This window comes from Argopecten irradians, chromosome 13 (assembly GCF_041381155.1).
Source record: "Argopecten irradians isolate NY chromosome 13, Ai_NY, whole genome shotgun sequence".
NCBI classification, from domain to species: Eukaryota; Metazoa; Mollusca; class Bivalvia; order Pectinida; family Pectinidae; genus Argopecten; species Argopecten irradians.
In genome coordinates this window covers 21,280,969-21,303,089 of record NC_091146.1, presented here as the reverse complement: position 1 = coordinate 21,303,089, position 22,121 = coordinate 21,280,969, and the positions used below count along the sequence as shown (strand labels likewise).

The 22,121-nt window shown below is 34.4% G+C and overlaps 1 protein-coding gene across 1 annotated transcript; it reads right to left on the bottom strand.

Annotated features, from left to right (window-relative positions):
* Positions 1 to 8,988: 8,988 nt before the first annotated feature.
* On the bottom strand, positions 8,989 to 21,731 carry LOC138306474 (cys-loop ligand-gated ion channel-like). The gene is made up of 11 exons (XM_069246941.1): positions 21,326 to 21,731; positions 18,787 to 18,933; positions 14,876 to 14,998; positions 13,984 to 14,178; positions 13,234 to 13,380; positions 12,777 to 12,890; positions 11,822 to 11,977; positions 11,375 to 11,554; positions 10,642 to 10,689; positions 9,611 to 9,679; positions 8,989 to 9,174 (listed from the first exon to the last, which is right to left on the bottom strand). Exons 2-11 carry the CDS (start codon positions 18,820 to 18,822, stop codon positions 9,082 to 9,084), a joined length of 1,161 nt encoding a protein of 386 aa, XP_069103042.1. The 5' UTR covers positions 18,823 to 18,933; positions 21,326 to 21,731; the 3' UTR covers positions 8,989 to 9,081.
* Positions 21,732 to 22,121: the final 390 nt, after the last annotated feature.

Here is a 22,121-nt window from a genome sequence, read left to right as displayed (position 1 = left end):
TTTTATCTCATAGTTTGGTTTTGGATTGATGCTTATTCTCACTGTTGTGATGATGTGGTAGCTATATATATATATATACACACAGGTAATTTTATAGGTGCCCTCTACCTGTATCAGTGTCAGGTGTGACCCCCCCCCCCCCCCCCCCCCCCCCCACTGTGCTGTTATGTAATACAGGTAGACCAGGTGTAATTTACTACCTGTACAGTCACTTTGTCACCTATATAGGCATATACTGCTGATTTTCTGTTTATTTTCTTAACATTACCAATCTTTATTTGGAAAGCATAAACAGACAATGGGGGGATACTTTTTTGATAGGGTGGATACTTTTTTGATATGACACCGGTAATTAAGAATCAAAACAAGCTGAATTGGGTACTTGTAGGTAGACTTAGCCACCAATTAGTGGAGGACGTCATATAGTTTGAAGTGGATTTAATTCTGCATGGTCTTTTATAGATGTTCAGTTTTTAATAAAGGATACGTAATTAAACTGTTTTTACGTACACTACACTTAGAACTTAAATTAGCAAAGAAAAATAATATACAAGTGTATATATATTTTAATGAAAGACGATCTAGAAGGCTATCGCTAGGTAACTGATTGATATGCATCAAATCATTTTTGGCGAGGATCACCTCGCCATTGTGATCCTGGTTGCAAAATTCTCTTACAGTCAATTTCCTCAATATGATTGGCTTAGAAATTGCTCGCAGATACTAGCGCTCCTAGCGGCAGTGTATTCAACAACTTTGATTTTACCGGGAATTTTAAATAGCAAATTTTGAATATGAAAGTTACTGATATAAGCGTATCTGTAACGTTGAAATAGGAATAGTATATTACGGCTTTTATATCCTTACTATATACACTATCCAAAAGATCTTCTGTTTGAAAATTTTCACCTGAATTATTTACAAAGTATCTAGACTTTCGTTCCCAAAATGGTGTTTACAATGAATGAAGACGTTTCGTCCCAAAAATGCTTCGCTTCGAAGCTGGTTCCCCCAGTCGTTTACTCCCTATTAGTGACAGTTATCCCGCAATGGAAAAAAAATGAAATCAATATTTCACCTCGAACATCAAAATTGATACCTTAATGAATTTTGTAATTTGAATCAAATTTGTCTCGGAGCAAATACATTTCATGGCGAAATGGAAATGCATTTATCACGGCTGTGTTATGGCACATGGCGTTCATCCGGAACTACAATGGAAGAAAGACAACTCTAACAAAATTTTGGACAAATTTGGTCTACTGATAAAATAGTTCGTGACAGACGGTGAACATTTTGTAAATGTCCAAGGTGGCGTAATCTTAAAACTAACGGCAGTTAATAAGGTATGAATATTTACCACATCCATAATTATCGATAATTTTATAAGCACATGTATAAATATCAGATTATATCCATATACTAAAGTACGTTCAGAGATTACCACTAAACCATACTTTTAAAACATTTTAGTTATTTTCACCACAGGAGCTTGACGTTCTGATCATATACATACAGCATATTCATTAAACTAGGTAATACGAAGTAAATTTTTGGCCGAATGACATAAATCATATATGGAATGTTCATATAACTCGAAGTGATATTTTTTGGACTACTAGATCGACGAAAATGCCGATTTCTTTTTCATAATTCTTCCGTAAAACGGCACTTAAAAAGCTGTTTCAATCTGTAACAAATGTAGAGAAATTAATTGTTAATTGTTTAGCAATTATCCTGAGTTATATTTTACCAACAAGCATCAGAGATTAGCAATCAAAACTTACATAAACATATTCCCGACTCTCACTTGCATTGTGTGATCACTCGAACGGAACTAATCTCTACCACCTGGCACAGTCTTAGAAATGCAATCGCACAAAAGCCCACATGATCACTGTTTTTAGTGCGATTACATCTTAGGGTGTGAACAATGTTAGTTTTTTTAACTTTTCACTCAACAAAATAGACTTTACGCTTTTCATGATCAGCACCATCATTTTCTGTATAACTTATTAATTTACCACTGTACCCATGCATACGTGTGTATATTTATACTTCTTTGTGCACATTATATAACAACTATAGACTGTATATTACAAACAATTTATGAAGGACAAAACTCTTACATGTAAGAACAGGAGGACTGAAGAACAGCGGGAATTAAACTTCAATAATATTTCCTCTATGCTGGTATTGGTATTTATGATTAAAATGTTTAATTATATGATATTAGCCTTTTCAGTAATTACTCTGTTAACACATTTATTGTTTCCTTATGTTTTACAGAATGTCAGCATGCATGTATCATTTCAACTGGAAACAGTCTAGGAGAAGAATTGTGTGAACAAAAAGAAGTAATTTTCAACTGTGGAAGCTTAATATTGTAATAATTATCAATCCGAAAAAATTACTATCATCATCTTCAAATTCCTTATTGTGAATTTAACTGTAATATGATTTAAGCATATACCTGACATTTGTTTATATTCTATGACATGTACATGCTTGAAATGAAATGAATAAATAAAAGATAATTTAAATTTAAAACACAATATGACATTAGCTGGTATATTTTTTGTCAAAAACATTTTAAGCTTATCGTTCATAACACACTAATCATCACCTTCGAGACAATTTAATGAAAATCAATTAAACATTAATTTGTATAACACAGGTCGTCTTATGTTTTCCCCGCCTTGGCTATCAATGTATTAATTTTACCTTTTTTTTTCGGTCACCACATGAACTGCCTTTAAATCAATCACACCAATGAGACATACATTTACTGCATTCATTATAACACTGTAAGGCAATTCTGCAAGATCAGCGAACATTGTTGATTTACCTTGAATATCTACATGCACAGTATGGTACCATATGTAACAGGAGAGGAGAAAATGTAGCGGCAAGACCGGGATTCAATCCCGGGACTCTCCGAACACTAGCTAAGTGCTCTACCGTGCTCTACCTTGTCATCGATAATCGACCCAGTCCAGTCCCGCTACACTCCTCCCTCCTTTTTTGAATACATACGAGACCCTTTCAAACACCACAACCGTTGGTTATTTAGTTGGGTGCCAATTCTGTAACAGGAGAGAAGAAAATGTAGCTCTTCCGACTGAGCTACCTGATCACCGATAATCAACCCAGTCTGATCCCGCTACAAATATTTATCTGGTTATTTTATCTCCCTTCCTATTTTCAATCTACCCTTTATGACTTAGAATCTTACCTGGTGGAAAAGAATATTTTGTCTTACAAATCTCGACAAATTATGCACACTGTGATTGTTGCAAGCTAAACTACGTATCCGCTAGCTGATTACTGTTGATTGTTAATGATCTCAAACACACTAATTACTTATTGTGCCAATGTAAATATATTCTACTCTTTTCAAATATTCCTGATTACTATTCATGTGTAATATCTCAAAACATTGACATGTGCACGGAGTACGGCGGACCAGACAGCCGATGTTTTGGACATATCTGCTAGATATTTCAGTTTCAGGTTACGGTGGCCAATAAAAGAAAACAAACACAATGCGGTTTTCATATGTTATTTCTTCTAAATACAACACTTTTTGTGCAAGTTGTCAAGCATTTATGGGGAATATTTTGCATTGAAATTGTCACCTTCATACATCGGTTTTGGGACTCCCTGGACATTGTATTTCCCCATTTTTTGATGCGCAAAATATACTGATAGTAGATTTTTTCAGCATTTTCAGCCCTAAAAAGTACCTGCGCAAATTATACAAGTTTTTACGGTATATGATATTGAAATGTATCCCAAACTTTTTATCATATTATTTGCCAATAACACTGTTATGATATCAGAAATATTTGATGGTCTACAACAAATGTTACCTGAATTTTAACAATATTGCATAACATGGAAATTAGAACTTAATATCAGAAAGATAAAAATTGTGATATTCTCAAGACGTAAATCGGTACCACAACACCAGTTGATGTTATGGAATACAGAATTAGATTTATAAGAATTGTTTACATATCTAGGTACAGAACATAATGTTAATGGTAGCGTTTTTAAAGAAAGGGAAAAAACCTGCTGAACAAACAATTAAATCGGTGTTTGCTATTTATAAGAAATAAAGGAATGTATCTCTTCCTGTTCATCTTAAACTGAAAATATTTGATTCACTTGTAATGACAGTTTTAGTATACTCATCAGAGGTATGGGGATTTGAAAATAAAAAAAAGTTGTAGAAAAATTCAGTTGTAATTTTGTAAAACAATCCTGAAGTTAAGAAAGTGTACAAACAATTTCATGGTCTATGGTGAGCTAACAAGTTATCCGGTTTGAATTGAAGTTCGGATACAATGTATATCAATCAACTTGCTGTTTTACAAAAGAATAGTTACAAAACTTGTTAAAAGTAGACCAATTGACCAATTTATTCAAAAATCACGTGGTGATATTGATAAGTCTTCTAGAGGACAGACATATTCTATATTTAAGACATTTTGTCATAGAAAAGTACGCCTCTTGTCTTTCTCTGCTGCAAACGATACTTGTTAACTGATACTGTGGTCCCAGGAACTTGATGACAATAGTCATTAAGAATGGATATTTTCATTAACATCAAATTAACAAGGAAAATGCTGAATGTGTTATAAAATCATTTGACATATAACATCATAGGAAATATTAGAATAGGTTTCCAAGATTTTAGTATGTGTCTCTTATTTTACACCTTGGTGTCCAAGGAATCCTCAAAAGTCCAAACTGGAAGGAACACCAGCCAAATATATTTCTTATTGTACAAAACTACAGTAGTATTGACCTTAAAAATATATTTCTCCTATCATCAAGACCGAGCCATTTAGTACTTTCAGTACTTTGATTTTTTTTGAAAATCAGACATTCAAAAATGGAGGTGCATTTTGTTTTGTTGGTACTTGTCTATAGGTTAAAACATTTTTGTTTCTTCAAACATTGTACACAAACCATGTGAAAATTACTGAACTTTTATACCATAACAAAGTTGTCCTTCTATTTAGGAGTACATCTACAAGCTCCTAGCCATATTCTGACTAAGGTACATATGCCGATCATAAAAATGGAGGAGTTGCCATTCCCTCTATAATTTGTTTTTGATAGTGATAGAATAAGGATTGGAGGGTACATTTTTTACTGATATTTTATAAGATGGTGTTTGTAAAACGTTCATGGTAGAAGGTAACTGGTAGCTAAAAAGTGCTTATGATAATGAGTATATATAAACTGTGATGTCAAAGTAATCATTGTGCCTTATGTTTAATTATATGGTTTGTGTGAAAAGGTATCATACCAATCGATGAAATACTTGTTTATAACATAATAGTGTATCAATCATTTCTGATCTATTGGAGTTATTTCCCTTAGTTTCACTCCATCAGTAGTGATATCAATGGAGAGGAAGGGTTAATTAAAGGGAAGTAACTCTGGTAGCTCAGAATGTATATCAATACCCACTTGTATGATCTTTGCTTATAATATCTAACATTCCCTCAAATATTTTATGTAAAGTCTCTTTCAGATTATACTATATAACTAATAGGGTAATTTCATTATAATCAGTTGCAAGAAAAACATATCATACATAGTATCATTGATAAATCTATTGGAATTTCTTAATCCTTCTCCATAAAATGTTTTATTTTTTAATTTGTTTTGTTTTCATTTTTTCGGGTTGTATAAGCTAGGAGCTAGCTAGCGTACAATATAAGTTTATTATTTTAATGAAAATATTGAGTACCAGGGTATATTAGGGATGAGTATTCTTAAAGAAGTCATCGATCTATTCATGATTGAAAATTATATTTTTGTGCGAATTGTATTTCAAGATTGGTTGCCAATATAAGATTATAACTTACATCTCCAATTAAGACTGTATGTATATATCCTATTCTGTCTCTCCATTTGGGGCCGCGGTGGCCGAGTGGTTAAGATGTCCCGACATATTACCACAAGCCCTCCACCTCTGGGATGCGGGTTCGAATCCCATGTGGGGCAGTTGCCAGGTACTGACCGCTGGCCGGTGGTTTTTCTCCGGGTACTCCGGCTTTCCTCCACCAACAAACCTGGCACGTCCTTACATGACCCTGGCTGTTAATAGGACGTAAAACTAAACAAACCAAACTGTCTCTCCAAATTACAGAGTTATCTCCCATGTGGGTAGGTATCCATCATTGAGTTTACTAAATAATTATAATTAAAAAATAAAAATACATATATGAATGACTTCACATGTAAAATTCTCTAAGATATTTGATACATTAGATTCCTATATCCCTATCATTGTTTTCAAAAATGTATCTCAAAACAAAGAGTAGCTAAAATCAGAAACATAATTATGTATTGTATATGTTTCTGCTTAAATTATGGATTATATGTTTTTACATTGTTTAACAATATCTTTATAATTAATTGAAACAATTGTATATTTACATTCTAATGCATGTATAGTATGGCTGACACCTATCTTACCTTAACATATTCTGGTTCCTGCTTGTATGTAAAATTGCTTATAATAAATAAATTTATGCGTAGGTATACCTGTTTGTATATGAATTTCTGACACATTTCCAAATATATAATTTTTAACAAAAGTTATGTTATTTTTTGTCATTTAGTAAAGACCAAATATACCTTTCTTTGCACGTAACATTGATTAGATTAATCGAATTGATTCAACAGGCGATTCTCTGAACATTTTACATCTTATTTGCGTTATTTAGTTTTACATTGTGTCTGCAATATTGTTATTTTGATGACCCAGGCTGCTGGATGTATATGAATTCAATTCGCCTTTCCTTTGAATCGTCTGTTAACAATTCTGAAAACCCTTATTTTGCAGATTTCATCGGCAGATTCTCGTTGTTCCTACTAGATGTGCGTATTGCATAAGACCGAAGAAAACATTTTTGAAATCGACATGCAGCCATTTTGAATTTTGAAGTTTGTTACCTCAAATTTTTTCAGAAATTCCCAAGGGCATCTTTCTCAATCCTCATATCTTTGGTCCCCTTGGTTTCTAGTTGTGCATATTTTTTTTTCGTAGCGAAAAAGTCAATCAAATACTAAGACATGATCAACAGGCAGCCGTCTTGGGTTTGGATAATGAAAGTTTGTTACTTTACAACAACTTCCAAAATCTATTTAGCATCTCCTTTATTCCTTGTTGTGTATGTTTCATATTGGGACCGATCGTAAACAAATAATACGGCAGATTGGCGACAATGTTAAATTTCTACTATTGAAGTTTGTAACAAAAGAAAGTGAAAAACAAGAGTTAACTCTATCAACTCTTAAAGGGAATGTAAGTCACAAATGTTATGAAGATAACTTTACAATCGCCGACCCGGAGACCACTACTGGAGGGATTATAATACAAAAGTATTGTAGAAATCAATGTCAGCTGACAGATTTTAACAGTATTTGAACACTTTATTTGCTCAAAAATCCTAACCTGGTCATTTCCAACGAAGACGCCAGGGTGATTCCATGAACCCTACACTCTTCGTAAGGTGAGTTTATTAAAAAGGCATTCGTGTAACGAAAATTATTTTGTTTGGTTTAAAACAGAAATGCGATAGAATTTAACAGCACATTGGAAAGTTTTTAATCTATCGGTCGGCCAAGCCACCATAAAAATATAGAAGAAACCGTGGAGAGCCGAGTAGAGCTAAGGGAAGTAACTCTCGTAGATCAGCAACAAATATACGTACCCGGCCGCCTACTATACCTTTCGGCCGGGTACGAATTGGTCCCTATGTGTCCTAGTGGAACAGTGCCTCCGAAAATCACTCGGGCACAATTTTCTATACTTTTTTGTAGGTTTCCAAGTATTTTGTGCGTATACAAGTATTTAAATATCATTTTTGTTGAAAACAAACATAACTACCATTCTTAATATCTACCGTACCGCTCACAAAACGCCAAATTCATACTTTGTAGACTTGCTGTATAAATTCACTGCGGAAAGGTCTTCATATGTGTATATGTAAAACAAAATGTCTCCATGAGAATTAGATATTTTATATGGTTCAGTTTTATTGCCTAGTAGGTAAGCGATATAAAAACAAGTACGATAAAATGCATGCAAACGTTTAAATAATGGTTTGTATAACCATTAACTTTGCTCCATTAGCAGTAATAGGCAGTAATAAAGACGGCACAACATTGTCTAAATAAATCGAAAATCTCGTATGGCGGTGCCGTCTTTTTCTTGGCTCATGACAAAGGTATGTATTGTTAAGTAATTCTTTAATAGGTATTTATTGTTATTTGAGTATTTTCATTTTCTTTCAGTGATATATCACACTGAATAGAATTACAGTGACTGTTTGTGAATGCGTTTATTTATAGAAAGGTGAGTTACATGTACGTGAATGGTGTGTTCTATTAAACACAACAATACGAAATTGTTCAAAATATATTTAATCTATTTCAATTTACATTATACTTCGAATCGTCGGTTTTTTAACATGAACGGATACACCTTATATAGTCCGATAAACCTGCCTATATTATTAGGCTTTTTAATTTTAATATATATATATATTAGGCAAAAAAAAATGTGGACTTCACCATATATATATATCATAAACACATTTAAGGTCTTAGTTGAGGTGGTTCTGTCCATATATATTAAATATATGTGTATTCATTTATATACGTACCTAATCCTCTCATATCACAGACATAGCTTAAATAACTTGTATATATATATACTGACACTTTCATTGACTGTTTGCTGTATTAGATTATTTCACATAAAATGAACGTAGATGTTTATGTGAAATAAATAAATTGGACGGATATCAATTATTTGATTTAGATAGTAAAATTATATTTCCATGTACATTAGGTATATACGTGCACCTTTGCTTCTCTAAAGAAATTCATTTGCAACATGACCTAGTCATTGAGACATAAAGATTCCTGAAGTTTCATTGTCCATAGCTAATAAACACACTTCGTTACGAAGCAACTCTCTAATGCTAATGTGAGATTTGACTGATAAAGTTAACCCCCAGGTGTCGTCCATAAAATGTAAATCCGGTCACATTACATATCATCCTTATCCACCATTAGAAATGTTAAGTCTGGTTCCGGTTCCGGTATATGCGCTACTCGAACACGTGACATCCTAATTGGTTTCTGGAAGAAATGTAAAAAACTGATGTTTTAAATATCTTATTTGTAATACAATTAATTCCATCGTCCATAATACATGAATGTTTTGAAACAGAAGACCGAAAGTAGTAGTGAAAAAAGAAAATCATTCTGGCAGATATAATAAATTCAGATATAATATTGAGGGAAATGTCCATTAGCTTTTCAACAGTTCTTGAGAGTGCAATATTGAATTTTGCAATTGATTGTCTAAAGCATAAAATGAGTTTACAGTTAAGGTGAGGACACCAAAATCGTGACAATTTTCATGGTTTTTCGTTGAATGCATCTAGCTAAATGGTAAAGGCCTATATTATTTACCTTTCCAACAAGACTTTTGATACATTGTTTGTATATATTTGTATAGCGGTCGGTTGACAATTGGTGACAAAAACAATATACAATACGATTTCAGACCTACCCTTCTATGACGTTTATTCTGTTGTCTGTCACTCTTCCACGAATTCCCTATTAACTTCAGAGCCTTCTCCTAGAAAACACAAATCATCATTTAGTGAATAGTCGGACAAAGAAACCCACTCTAAATGCGTTCATTGACCTTCTCTCAAAGTCCTTGCATATCAAAACGACGGCCAAGTTCTACTTATACGTTGTTAGTATTGACATTTCAAATCATAAAAGTCCTGTCTAAATTTAGCACTGTTCTAAAAATAAATTTAATTGCCTAACGCTTTGAATGCGAGGCTGCGTGGAAATAACCAGTCGGGAGGACGTTTTAGGATTCATAAAATATCAATTGATTTATTGGTATGTTGATCGATTTTGAAGAGATTTTCTTTTTCTATTTCATGAGAAATTATAATGAATATATATATAATAACATCATTTTTAGCGACATAAGCTTTCTTGTCAAAGTTTGCCCGACTATTCACTTTAAATAATTCTATTGGATGATTCTATTATTTTTCAGCCAATCAATTAAATTTGATAAGTTTGTAACATCTATTTTGATTGGACGGTACATCTGCTAAAGGTATTTACCATTTCCCCCCAAATTAGAATCATGTTTGCTATTGTTACCTAAGTATCTCACAATGCCCTTTTCAGATGTATCGCCTGAATATGAACTAAGAAGACAAATTCATAAGTATTGTAAGTCTTTTTATGAATACTATCATTGCAGTAAAATGTTATTCCTGTATTTAACTGAAATGAAATGCTGTTGAAACTTAAGACATTCATATTTGACTAAAGAGCATCATTGTTTTATTTAAGTAAACTTATCGCTATTCCATTATTCTAAGTAAGAAATCTAAGCGGTTTTAACTTTTCGCGTTCTAACTTTCACTTAATGCACGATTCCATCATTCCATCAAATTAAATTTCATGATCATAATAATATCCCCCAAATCGCTTAAATACAGTAGTTACCCTCCGACAATAATCGTTTGTACAGTGTTAATTAGATTGAACTGTCATACAATACTTTACCTCGTATTTGAGTTCCTTGGTTTTCAGTTCCTTACGGCGTAGTAAATACTAAGTACAACAGAAGGACAAAAATGTTAATGAAATTGTTATTAATACATGTATTCAGCTTTTGTATATTAAATAATATTTGTCCCTGGGGGAGATATTGATTGTGAGATCATGTGTTTGCGAGTGAGAAAACGACGTGAGTTTCGCTTAGAAAATGATAACGTCACATCTAATGACATGATTTGCGTTTTCACTGCAACGCCATAATGGCAACGTAGTTTTCATTCAATGGTTATTTTTTGGAGCAATACGTCTTCAGTGCTCGACTAATGGCAACAGGAAAATGGCAAATCTAGCTCCAATTTTATATTCATTCATTTCTATTTCAAACTCTTAAATGTATTAGGCCAAAAAATGTCTGTTTATGGTTACATCGGAAAAAAAGATAGGGTCGGTCGGTCAGGAGAATTTTTTTTTTTTTTTTTTTTTTTTAGTGACTTTCATTCTAAAATGGTGGCCGGAACTGGAATCTGAAATCGAAATACCGACTTCTTAAAATAAAATTTCGTAGAAAAGTGTAAAAAAAAAGTTTAGGGTCGGGGTTAAAAAATTAGGGTCGGTCGGGTAATAACAGACATTTGTTTTTGTCTTAATTCCTATAATTGCTAGTGTTTGCACAATAGGGTAGGGGATACTGACGGTGTTAAATGAAGTCTCCCTGTAAAACGCCATACCCAACACATACCTGTATTATAAGAAATCCTCCATATATAAAATGAAACAGTAAGAATATGATGAGAAACGACATAAAGGCCCAGAAGTCCATTAACTCTCCTACTCTGACGTCATAAGTGAATCTCGAGATGACCGCGTGCCATATACAAACAACATATGTAAACAACAGTGCAAAAAGCACGTATCTGTCCTGTAAATAAATGAAATGTTACAATAGATTGAAAATATGATCAATATCTGTTTGAGTAAATAACATACTAGAAATACATATGTTTTTGTCATATTGACATATATCGTAATGATATCGCGCTCAAAATAACTTGAATATGTGTTACAGTTTGTTACTTAAAGATTTATGTGTTCATCCAAATGGTAGCCGATAACACAATACGATCTTTTTGTATAATACGTAATGAATATTTGTTAAATACGCGTCAAGTTTGTGTGTACTACGTACCAGATGAGTGTAATAGGAAATCTTTGGAATGTTGGCGTTGGCAACGGATTTAAACGTCACACTGGTCAACATTAGTGTGATGGACAGTTGTAACCGATTCTGAGGTAATGACCGGTCAACCGCAAACGTCGCTAGGGATATAGAGCTGATCAACGTCTATTAAAACAACAAAACAAAAACAAGTGAGCAATAATTTCTGATGAAAAGACGAGAAATCGTTTGAATACTTATCATGATAATCGACCTGGTCATCTGAATATTTTATATACATGTAAACGATCTTGAAATGTCGCTGTTATAAGTCGAGCAAGAATGAGTTCGTTGAAAAGAGTCTGGAAGCATTTAAGGAGCTTATTCATGCGGGTAAGTGTTTGTCCATTTGGCCTCATCAAATTCTCAAAATCCCGGGATCTCCCCTAAAATGTTTGCTCAAATCCATAACAACGCGGGTTCTCCTAAAGCAAGACATAAACAAATGTCAGATATAAGGGAAAAAATCTTGCAATTACAAGTTTGTCCATACCAAAGAATACCACCTGCAATTCAATGTTCGGATAACAGCATTTCAACACTTTGGTCAAAACTTTAACCTGGTATTTCGCCCTTTTAAATTCTTAAAATCCAGCAATTTATTCCTTAGAATGATTCTTCATACGTACCACAGCATATATAATCGTATATAACTCCAAAAATTAATGTCAATTGTTACGGATGCTTTTCATAACTTGAACCACAACCAATACTGACGCTGACGCCAGGGTGAATCCATAAGCCCTTATCTCTTCGAGAGGCGAGCTTAACAACACGGCTAAATCGCTATCATTCTTCTTTTCTTTCGAACACCTCAATAAGTGCATTTTGAACTGACCCATTTTGCAACAGCTTCCCCGATATTGCTTACTTTAACAAAAAAGTTTTGCATTGACCTTTAAATTTCGATTTCATCAAGACTTACCATTATAAGTATAACATTCCAAACAAAAAACCCGGCTCTCCTCACAGCACAACACCCAACCACTAGCCACGGGAACTGGATGTGCTTCTTAGTCGAGAATTCTCTCGTTGATATCTGGAGAAAAATCATTTAATATCAGATAATATAATATGTTATTTTATCTTTCGTATAACAAGTTGTTTTAACTACGAAGGTATCTTATTTTATTTTACATAATTAGATTAAATTTCCGCATGCATATATATACCCATGAATTCTTGACGTATTAATATTAATTTATATAGCGAAAATTATTTATAAAATTTGACTTAAGCGAAACTATTCTGTCGTGGTTTATTAATTTCAACCCTCATCAATTTGCATGGGAAGGTCAAAAGAAAGTTGGGTCAATTCATAGATTTACACAGTATATTTAGTGTGTTGTTAACCTGTGGTCAATTCAACATGCATACTTTACCTCCTGAACAGACTCTACATAGTCGTATAACTGCCATTCTTGTTCGTCCACGAAACACGTGACGTTGATGGCGCTGATCTCTTTGGTATCCTCGAATATCACAACCTTACTCTCCGCTAACTCGGACGTTATCTGTAGGCTCAGGCTCTGAAGAACAATTGAGGTTAAAGTGAGGTAGATATAGGTCAGAGTCATAACGAGGCCGATGGTGTTCATTCAACCATAGTCAACATTTCAAGTCACAAGTCACGTCTGTCTCCATGCATATGAATGACAGTTGGAAGTAGGTATATTATGTAGCTGGGCCCAGTCTCACGAACATTCCATAACTTAGGGATTTCATTTACATAAAAATTCCCCATAGGCAAGCATTACAGAAGTTAAGGAAACAATCTTAAGTTAAGGAACCTTTCTTTAAATCTGTAATGCTTTCCTGTGGAGAATTTTAAGATAAGGAATATTAATGAAACTGGACCCTGGAGTCTGAGAAATTGATCAGAACGGAAAAGAAGGAAAACGGAATGAAAAAATTGAGTCTGCTGTCAAATACTGCTAACGGACTGAGATTCAATGCACTCATTATATTAATATACATGTATAAGAGTTTCAGATATCCAAGATAAGTAGCATTGGTAGGTTCCGACAAGCCGCTGTAGATTTCTAATTTCCAAACAAGAACTTTAAATAACACTTAAAGGAATGTAGAATCGAAACTCTACAAATAGTTTAAAAATCTAGATATGATTCTACCTGGATGTCGAAAGGAAAGTCCATGAGCTCTAGTTTCTCTGAGAAATGTCCCTTGATCCGGCGTTTCTCCACGACATAGGCCGCTCCCTCCCGATCGTGGACTAGCTCTTTCCAGGTCCTGTCCTTGGAAGCGTCCAGCACGTTATGGACCAGGAGGCGTGGACTCCAGAACTCGGACAGGTCCTTCTCTGTGGCCTGATAAACAAAAACGTATCCATGAAGGATATACAGATATCTTTACTGATGTATTTTTTTATAGTTTTTGATATGCTTAGACACTACTGGAATTATCTCCCTATAGAGAATTGTCTGACTTGTCGCCAAAAGTAATATTCCTTGGATATAATAAATAGAGTTGTTTCCCTTACAGTGAGTTTTCATCCCGACCTGTTTGACCACAGCAAAGATAAGTGATTGATAGATATTTCCCGTGAAGCATTTGTTAGGGGACGGATCACGCCACTTTGACAACGAAATGGTACCGTCAAGACAACGGAAGTTTGGATCCCTGTTCGAGTTTGATGTCAAAATATGTATGAGATCGCTTGCCTTTTCATGTAGCTTTTCTCTAGTGATCTTAGCGAAATATCATTCTGACAAACTATTTAAAATTATCATTGTTTGATAATGCCATAGCTGTACAGACTAATAAAATACACATTACTTAAAAATGCCATTCAGCCAAAACGAAAGTCAGCAACCTTTGGATTGCACACTAAGTCTCTCATTTGACTAGTGGTGGTTCCTAAATCCATGCTTGTGGGGCAATTGCCAGGTACTGACCGATGGTCGGTGGTTTTTCCCAGATACTCCGGCTTTTATCTATCAACAAAGCTAACACGTCCTTAAGTGACCCTTGACGTTAAAGTAATAAAACAAAACCAAGCTTTACCGTCCTGTTGTCGAGTTGTGGCTCCCGCCATCTTGCCTGTATGAACACATCCGCCACGAAGTTCTCTTTAATCGTGTCGATTTCGCCGACCTTCAGAAATACCACCTTTACGTACACCTGTTTCTGGAAATATATCACAAAAATACAAACTGTCAAAGAAGTCATTGTTGCGAGTTAATTTCGTGGTTTTGTACGCTCTGAAAGGTTTAGTAACACTATGGCTGATTGGACGGTGTCGTACATTTTGCAGGTGTCCGTCGTTAAGAACTATGTCATCGCAGCTAACCATGATTTGTTTGTTTGTTTGATTAATTAACGTCCTATTAACAGTCAGGGTCATGTAAGGACGGCCTCCCATGTATGCTGTGTGTTGCGTGTATGTTGTGCGAGGTGCGTGTTTTGGGAGACTGCGGTATATTCATGTAGTGTCTTCTTGTATAGTGGAACTACTGAAGCATGCCGCCGAAGACACCAAGCAACACATCCCACCCGGTCATATTATACTGACAACGGGCGAACCAGTCGTCCCACTCCCTGTATGCTGAATGCTAAGCGGGAGCAGAAACTACCACTTTTATAGACTTTGGTGTGTCTCGGCCAGGGGACAGAACCCAGAGCCTTCCTCACAGGGGCGAACGCTCAACTCTAGGCCAAATGTGAGGCGGTGCCAAGGGAGGCATTAGGAAAGATAGTCGGTTAGGAAGAAGTGAAAAGATAAGATCCGAAATTTAGTCGCCTTTTACGATCATGCAATAGGGGCAGCAGGTACAATTCTAACGCCCTACCTGCAGGGACTAGCTAACCATGAAAAGGTTATACTCTCTACAAACCGGACACATGTATAAACCAAACAAATGGACTGGTCCTGTTAACATCCGGTTTAGATAAGTTATACTGTATATACTTTCTTTATTCTAGATTCGATATATGCTGCATGATGATGAGTTAACAGTTCTTGTGAATTTCGCTGCGGAAAAATTGAGTTCTTCAAAGTGCCGTCCTATGGCCACCTTTTTTTTGTAATTAACATGTGCATCAAATGATTCGTTTGACATTTGTCAAATAAACTACATATTTAATATAAAAGATAAGGACATTTGGTTTGGTCCTTTTGATTCGGTCAACATTTAATTCTACGGGGCAATATCGACGGTAAATTGTCCTTTACCCACGTCGTAGGGATCTCGAAACTTCCGTATTAATATAATCATTAAGTAAACAATGAATTGGATTCATCAACGCTCCATAAATTTGTAACTTCCTAAACTTAAAGTTCCCCACAGGAGAGCCTTACAGAAGTTACGCGAAACCTTCCTTAAAGCTGACAATGCAAGTTAAAATTATTAACATGATTTTTTTTTTTAAATAAGTACACTCGTTTTTCCAAGAATCGTTTATGAGACATTCCCCGGTTGAGGACAGCCATTTTTGTTTTACATTCCGACGACTCACCGACCCCTATATAAAGCGCGTGAATCGACACACGTGCGCTCATTCATGTACCTATACACCTAGCAGTCCACAGGTTATATCACCTACAAATAGGTAAACAAAACCCTCACCTGTAAAACTATATGGGACTTTTTTTTTAGCAAAAAAACATGTCAACTCCTCTAAGTTGTCATTTAGATGTTTCTCCAAAATAAAATTCCAACGCAAGTGAATAGAAATCCAAAAATAATCCGTCCACATATCTCCACGTATATCATCGTACCCGACGCACTCAACTGACCATATACACGTAACTACGTACCTGACCCGAACGAGCGACAACTATCAAGGACACACACGTGTCGTTGAACATGTACGTGTAAAACTTAGTGTATATTGAAGTGTTTTATTAGTTCGTATTGGACACATGTTGGGATATAGCTGACAACACATTCATCTATTACTTCAATGAAATATTGTCAGGTGAGTGCAGTGTTTATTTTCAATTTGACATTGTTATTTGCAATATCGGGACAAGTGTAACTGAGACAAGATATGTTTAGAATGATACACGTGTGTCAAGTGTCCCGTGCTTTATATAGGGGGTTGGCCAGTGAAGGTTACTAAGCAGAGCAAAAGAAAAATGGCTGCCACTTCCTTAGATACCACACTGTCATAACTAGGGGATGTCTCAGAAACAATTTTTGAAAAAAAAAATTTCGTTAATATTTTTTTTTAATTTCAACTGCATGTTTTTAACTTGCATTGTCAGCTTTAAGCAATATGAATACATTTCGAAGAGGAAAAAACTTTTAAGCTCGGCAATTTTATTAGATTGATGAAAACAGTATTTGATCGCCATCTATCGCCCCTATCTTATCCTCGATATTTCATGGGTTACTTTCGCTGTCATTATATTTCGCAGATATAACGACAATGACAGTAACCCCTTGTGTATCGAGGATGTTTTATCCAGAACCTTTATATTACTTACAGTATTACAGTAGGTTGTGGTGTCTATTTTTGGTGGATATATATATATAATAACTCATGCACTGTTGTGATCAGATAATCGTGAGTTGAGTTCAAACGAGTAGCACCAGGGAATGGTCATGATAAATAAATTATAAGTAGGGGTAGTAATTACGCGAGAAGCTGATCAATTCACTTCATTCCGTAAATCGTAGAAGAAACATATATTTAAGGGACGAACACAGGGACTTGAAACGAATTTCCGACCAATGTTAATATAAGAATTATTATAGTGAGCAGTTTTCTATTCATGCAGTTTTCACAAATAAAAATATGTTGATATCGATTTCGCCACGATTTCGTATCCTCCCATACAGAAATATAGGCTGAAGAATTATCAGCACTCCAAAACCGATCACAGGGATTTGAGAATTAGTTACTATATCCGCCAGAGTGTCCATAGACCATTGTTTTTAACAATTTGAGGGTCTAGATTAAAAACAAATTGGTTAAATTCGTGTTCTTTATTAACTGTACGTGTACAATACCATGTAGAATACTATTTCACCGAATTGTTTGTATCTAGACCCCCAAAAATGGTTTACGGGCACTTTGATGGGTCCATATATAAACTGTAACTTATTCTCAGATCCCTGTGGACTGACTAGCTTCAGTTACCTCAATCGTTGATATTAATCAAAAGTGTATCGTCGTGCCATTCCCTCTGTACTACCACAGGCGTTTTGCTCTATAGACATTTTCTCAAGACACGGTATTACATATATGGAGAGAAAAATGTTTATAGAGCCAAACGCCTGTGGTACTACTACGGTAAATCATTTGTAGGGAAGTAACAAAGATAAATGAAAATGGGATATATCTAAGCATGTGTGATTTATAGATATTATACTAAACATATCCCCCGGAGTCAATAGTCTACCCTAGGAAATCAAAGAGTACTATCGATTTTGTTGCTTACTAAGAGATATCACGATCGATTTCCATTATGTACTTAGTCTTGATGGTGACAACTAAAATATATGCGTAGTTTGGCACGACATTGCAAGGCCTAGAGCTGGATATGTGTGTATAAAACGATACATATAACTCCACCAAATAGAAACCAGATTCCATGTAAAAATCACCGTTCACATTTATAAATCATATGAATTTGTGATTTTCTCAAATGTCAGAACATTTTTCTCGTGCCTACTTAATTAAGATCTAATTGTTTACGATAACTAAAGCCTTTGCCACCATTAATAACGAGAATCAGAATAATGCGAAATCTGTGCATTCAGAAATCCTCACATTCTAACATATAGTTCTATAGAAAATTACGAGCGGTTCCGATTGTTAAGAGTATATTGGCAATCCGCATTTATTGGGTCACGTGCTACCACGGATGGCTAGCTTTTTGAAATAAACGATATTCTGGAAGTTTTGTGTAATGTTTAGAAAGTGAAATAGTCAATTTACTTTTTACAAATTTAATAATGCTGACCTACCTTTTTGTTTGTAAGTGGTGGTAGTCGGCTATCCATGACATCCGTCCAGTATATATCCCTGTCTTAATCCGTTAATCCTTCATGTTTTAATCCATGGTTTTACCTCTCCGGCACTAATACCCGTGTACAGGTATGCGTTGGATAATCCTGTATAACAAGAAAGGGACTCTATTTATACTTCGGCATTTGTTGTGAAGTAAATATCCTTACCTTTCCGAAACGGCTTTTAGTTTTTTTTTAATGAGAATATAAAACGAAATTGATAATTGTATAGATTTGCAAAAGTTATTAGCTTACTGTCAATATTACACTTACCATGATCTTCTGAATAATTTAATTACTATAAATAAAATGTTAATTTCCATAATGTATGTCGTCGTCTCAGTCGGCAAATTAAAAGCATGTGCAGCGAAATGAATCTTCACTGAAATCTTGTATTTGTTTGGCGTTGTAGCGTCATCTTAGGCTATCAATAGATATTGTCTTATGTTATTATTGTTATTTAAGGATGTATTCTTCTCAGGTTTCAGTCCCGTTGAAGTCTCGTTTCAACATAGATCAAAAAAGTTATGAGATTTTCAAATATGATTTATCAGTATCTGTAGCAAGTTGCCAGACGCAAGTTTTGTCAAAAAATTACATTTCTATTTTTAGTAGATTTTTTTATACAGGGATTTTAAGAAATGGCCCATTTGGCGGCCATTTTGAAATTGTGTCTTTTTTCGCTTCAAGTAGAGCCACAGTTTTACCATTTTTTACTGAAATTGTTTTTACTTAAATCATCACTGCGCCAGTATTTTTAGCTGTATTTAGCTAATTTTTGCTGCAAATCGTTACTTGGTTCCTAGTAATTAAGATATTGAGCACATTAATATGTGAAACGAAACACTTTTGTGACTTTATGTTTACATTTAATGGTAATTTGGGCACTTTTATTTTTTACTCTAAAATACTGAAAAATAACAAAAATTCAAATGGGGCAAAAAAGTAAGCACACGGACCCCCAATTTTTCTTCCTAATTTAGAAAGAACAACCGTTTCCCTATTGATATGCAAAATAATAACAAAAGTTTAATACCAGAACTTTTTCTATAAAGTGTTAAATTTGGCAAAAATGGCTGAAAATGGTGCATTTTGTAGCTCAAAATTAAGGGGTAGGGGTAGCATATGTTATTATTCTGAGAAAAAATATTAGTCTAATTGATCAAAACTGGTATATTTTTAAAGAAGACTACTAGAAAATGAATTCTACAAACATTCATACATATCAAACACCTCATTAGGAAATTATGGCTTTAATCTCTATCTTATATGGTCAAAACGGCAAAATTCCCATAAAATCCAATATTTTGTCAACTAGGTGTCTTTGAGTGACAAAAGCTCAAAAACGAGCACACGGACATATGTTTTTTCTTCCATTTTCTTTTATGGTATGAACTCCTTTTTCCAAAAATCTATATGAGAAAAAAAGTTTAATACAAGAAAATTTTGACTTCTCAGAGGTGTACATCCTTAAGACAAAAATTAAATTAAAGTTTTGTTTCGGAAAGGTGGTTGACAGAGAAAATCTCAATCTGATAGTTTTCGTTAATGTTATACACATGCATTGTATTAACAATATATGACCTCATGTAACTACATTTCTAGCGCCAGAGTGAATAAACCTACCTTTTTGGCTGCGACAAAGTCGCCATTTTGAAAAGTACACCCCAAATCGAGTACATCACATTGATAAAATGAACCCCAAAACCCTGGATCGAGATTAACTAGGCAGTACTCGACTTTTCATTGTGTATTTACCGTAATCTCTATCGTAAACAACCACGTGTAAACAAAACGTACCGCTGTTTGTTGTATACAAACGTTGTATAGACTTGCATCATACGTCGACGAGTCGAACAGCAATATTGCCGCATGGATTTGGCATATGCAATTTGTTGGATATAATATTAAATACCATATTACATATTAGCCGTTAGGTTGGAAATTCGTGTCAAGTCCCTGTGGTAATGTTGGTGTAAACATCTATCTTTTAATAATATAAGCAAGCATCGTATTAGGTATGCTCTATATAGACTTACGAGACACTATTTAGCCACATTCCAACAATTTGAAATACATCAAAGACTGATAATGATATCGGGATTGTCTGTTATTAGTTTTTTATTAGTGGACTCTAAGCTACATTTGACCCCGATACCGGATGAAGAAATTCTCATAAATCTGAAAGAATGTCAAGTCGTGGTATTACGACCAAAGGAAAGTCGGATTACCCGATATTCCAAGGCAACATGGCATCATTGTTCAATCAGGAAAACGCATAGATGTATAAGTATATTGTATCATTGGTATACGATTCGATGTTATCGTATAATGCAGATACAATCATTTACTATTTACGTACATGTACCAGACTCAACGAGGTACTAAATTGTTATCGCATTAAGATTGACTAATTAATATATATAATCTAAGTAATACAAGCTTCGTCATAAAAATACATGTATATGTAAAATAAAACATTCTGTATTTTACCTACCTAGGTGAATAATTCCACTGCACTTATATACATATAAGTCCCTCGTGTGGTAATCCAAATCCGTCTTAAAATGAAGTCACACTAACGTATAATTTCCTTTAGTAAACACATATTTTCCCATAACGCTGGACCTAGAAAAACACACTTAGAAAAGTGAAAATAGGTTCAGATGAGATTTTTTTACCTGTACATGTATGTTACCTGTATCAACTAGCCATACCCGTGTATCACACCTGTACACAAAGGTGGCTTTAATAGGTAATTTATCCTCTGGCCATGAACAGCTCGCGATATATACAAGAATATAGATCGATTTCTGAATCAATCAACTTTATCCTGAAACTCAGTCGGTATGAATACTCACAGATAAACGCATCGATGCGAGTAGTTAAGTGCGTGAATTATTTATATTCGATCTCCTTTTCACCATTAGCCGTTTCTTTCGAGATGAATTCAATACAGATAACACTAGTACTGTACCAGCATTCAATATATAAATATATATATATGTGTCGTGTATTTAAAATCCATCTACTTTAAGTACATGTATTAAAATAACGTTCCACTACGCATTTATATTGTGTATATATATACAGATGAGGTTAAGCTTTATATAAAATAATTAACATACATATATAGAGAAACATATATACATAGAGATTGGAAACTCCTTCTTTGTTGACAGGCAGAGGGACCTCCGGTTTATAGGCATTTTCCCATGCCTAACTACTTTAAAGTGTATTCTTTTAAACATGATATTTTTGCATCAATACAAAGTTTAAACATTATATCATAT

What these genes read in the sequence shown, in the direction of transcription:
- LOC138306474 (XM_069246941.1), bottom strand. Translation starts at nt 18,822, where the DNA reads ATGGATAGCCGACTACCACCACTTACAAACAAAAAG. An exon ending in TTTCCTATTACACTCATCTG is followed by an intron (nt 11,555 to 11,821) that starts GTACGTAGTACA and finishes ATTTATTTACAG; the next exon opens with GACAGATACGTGCTTTTTGC. An exon ending in CCAAGGAACTCAAATACGAG is followed by an intron (nt 9,680 to 10,641) that starts GTAAAGTATTGT and finishes TGTGTTTTCTAG; the next exon opens with GAGAAGGCTCTGAAGTTAAT.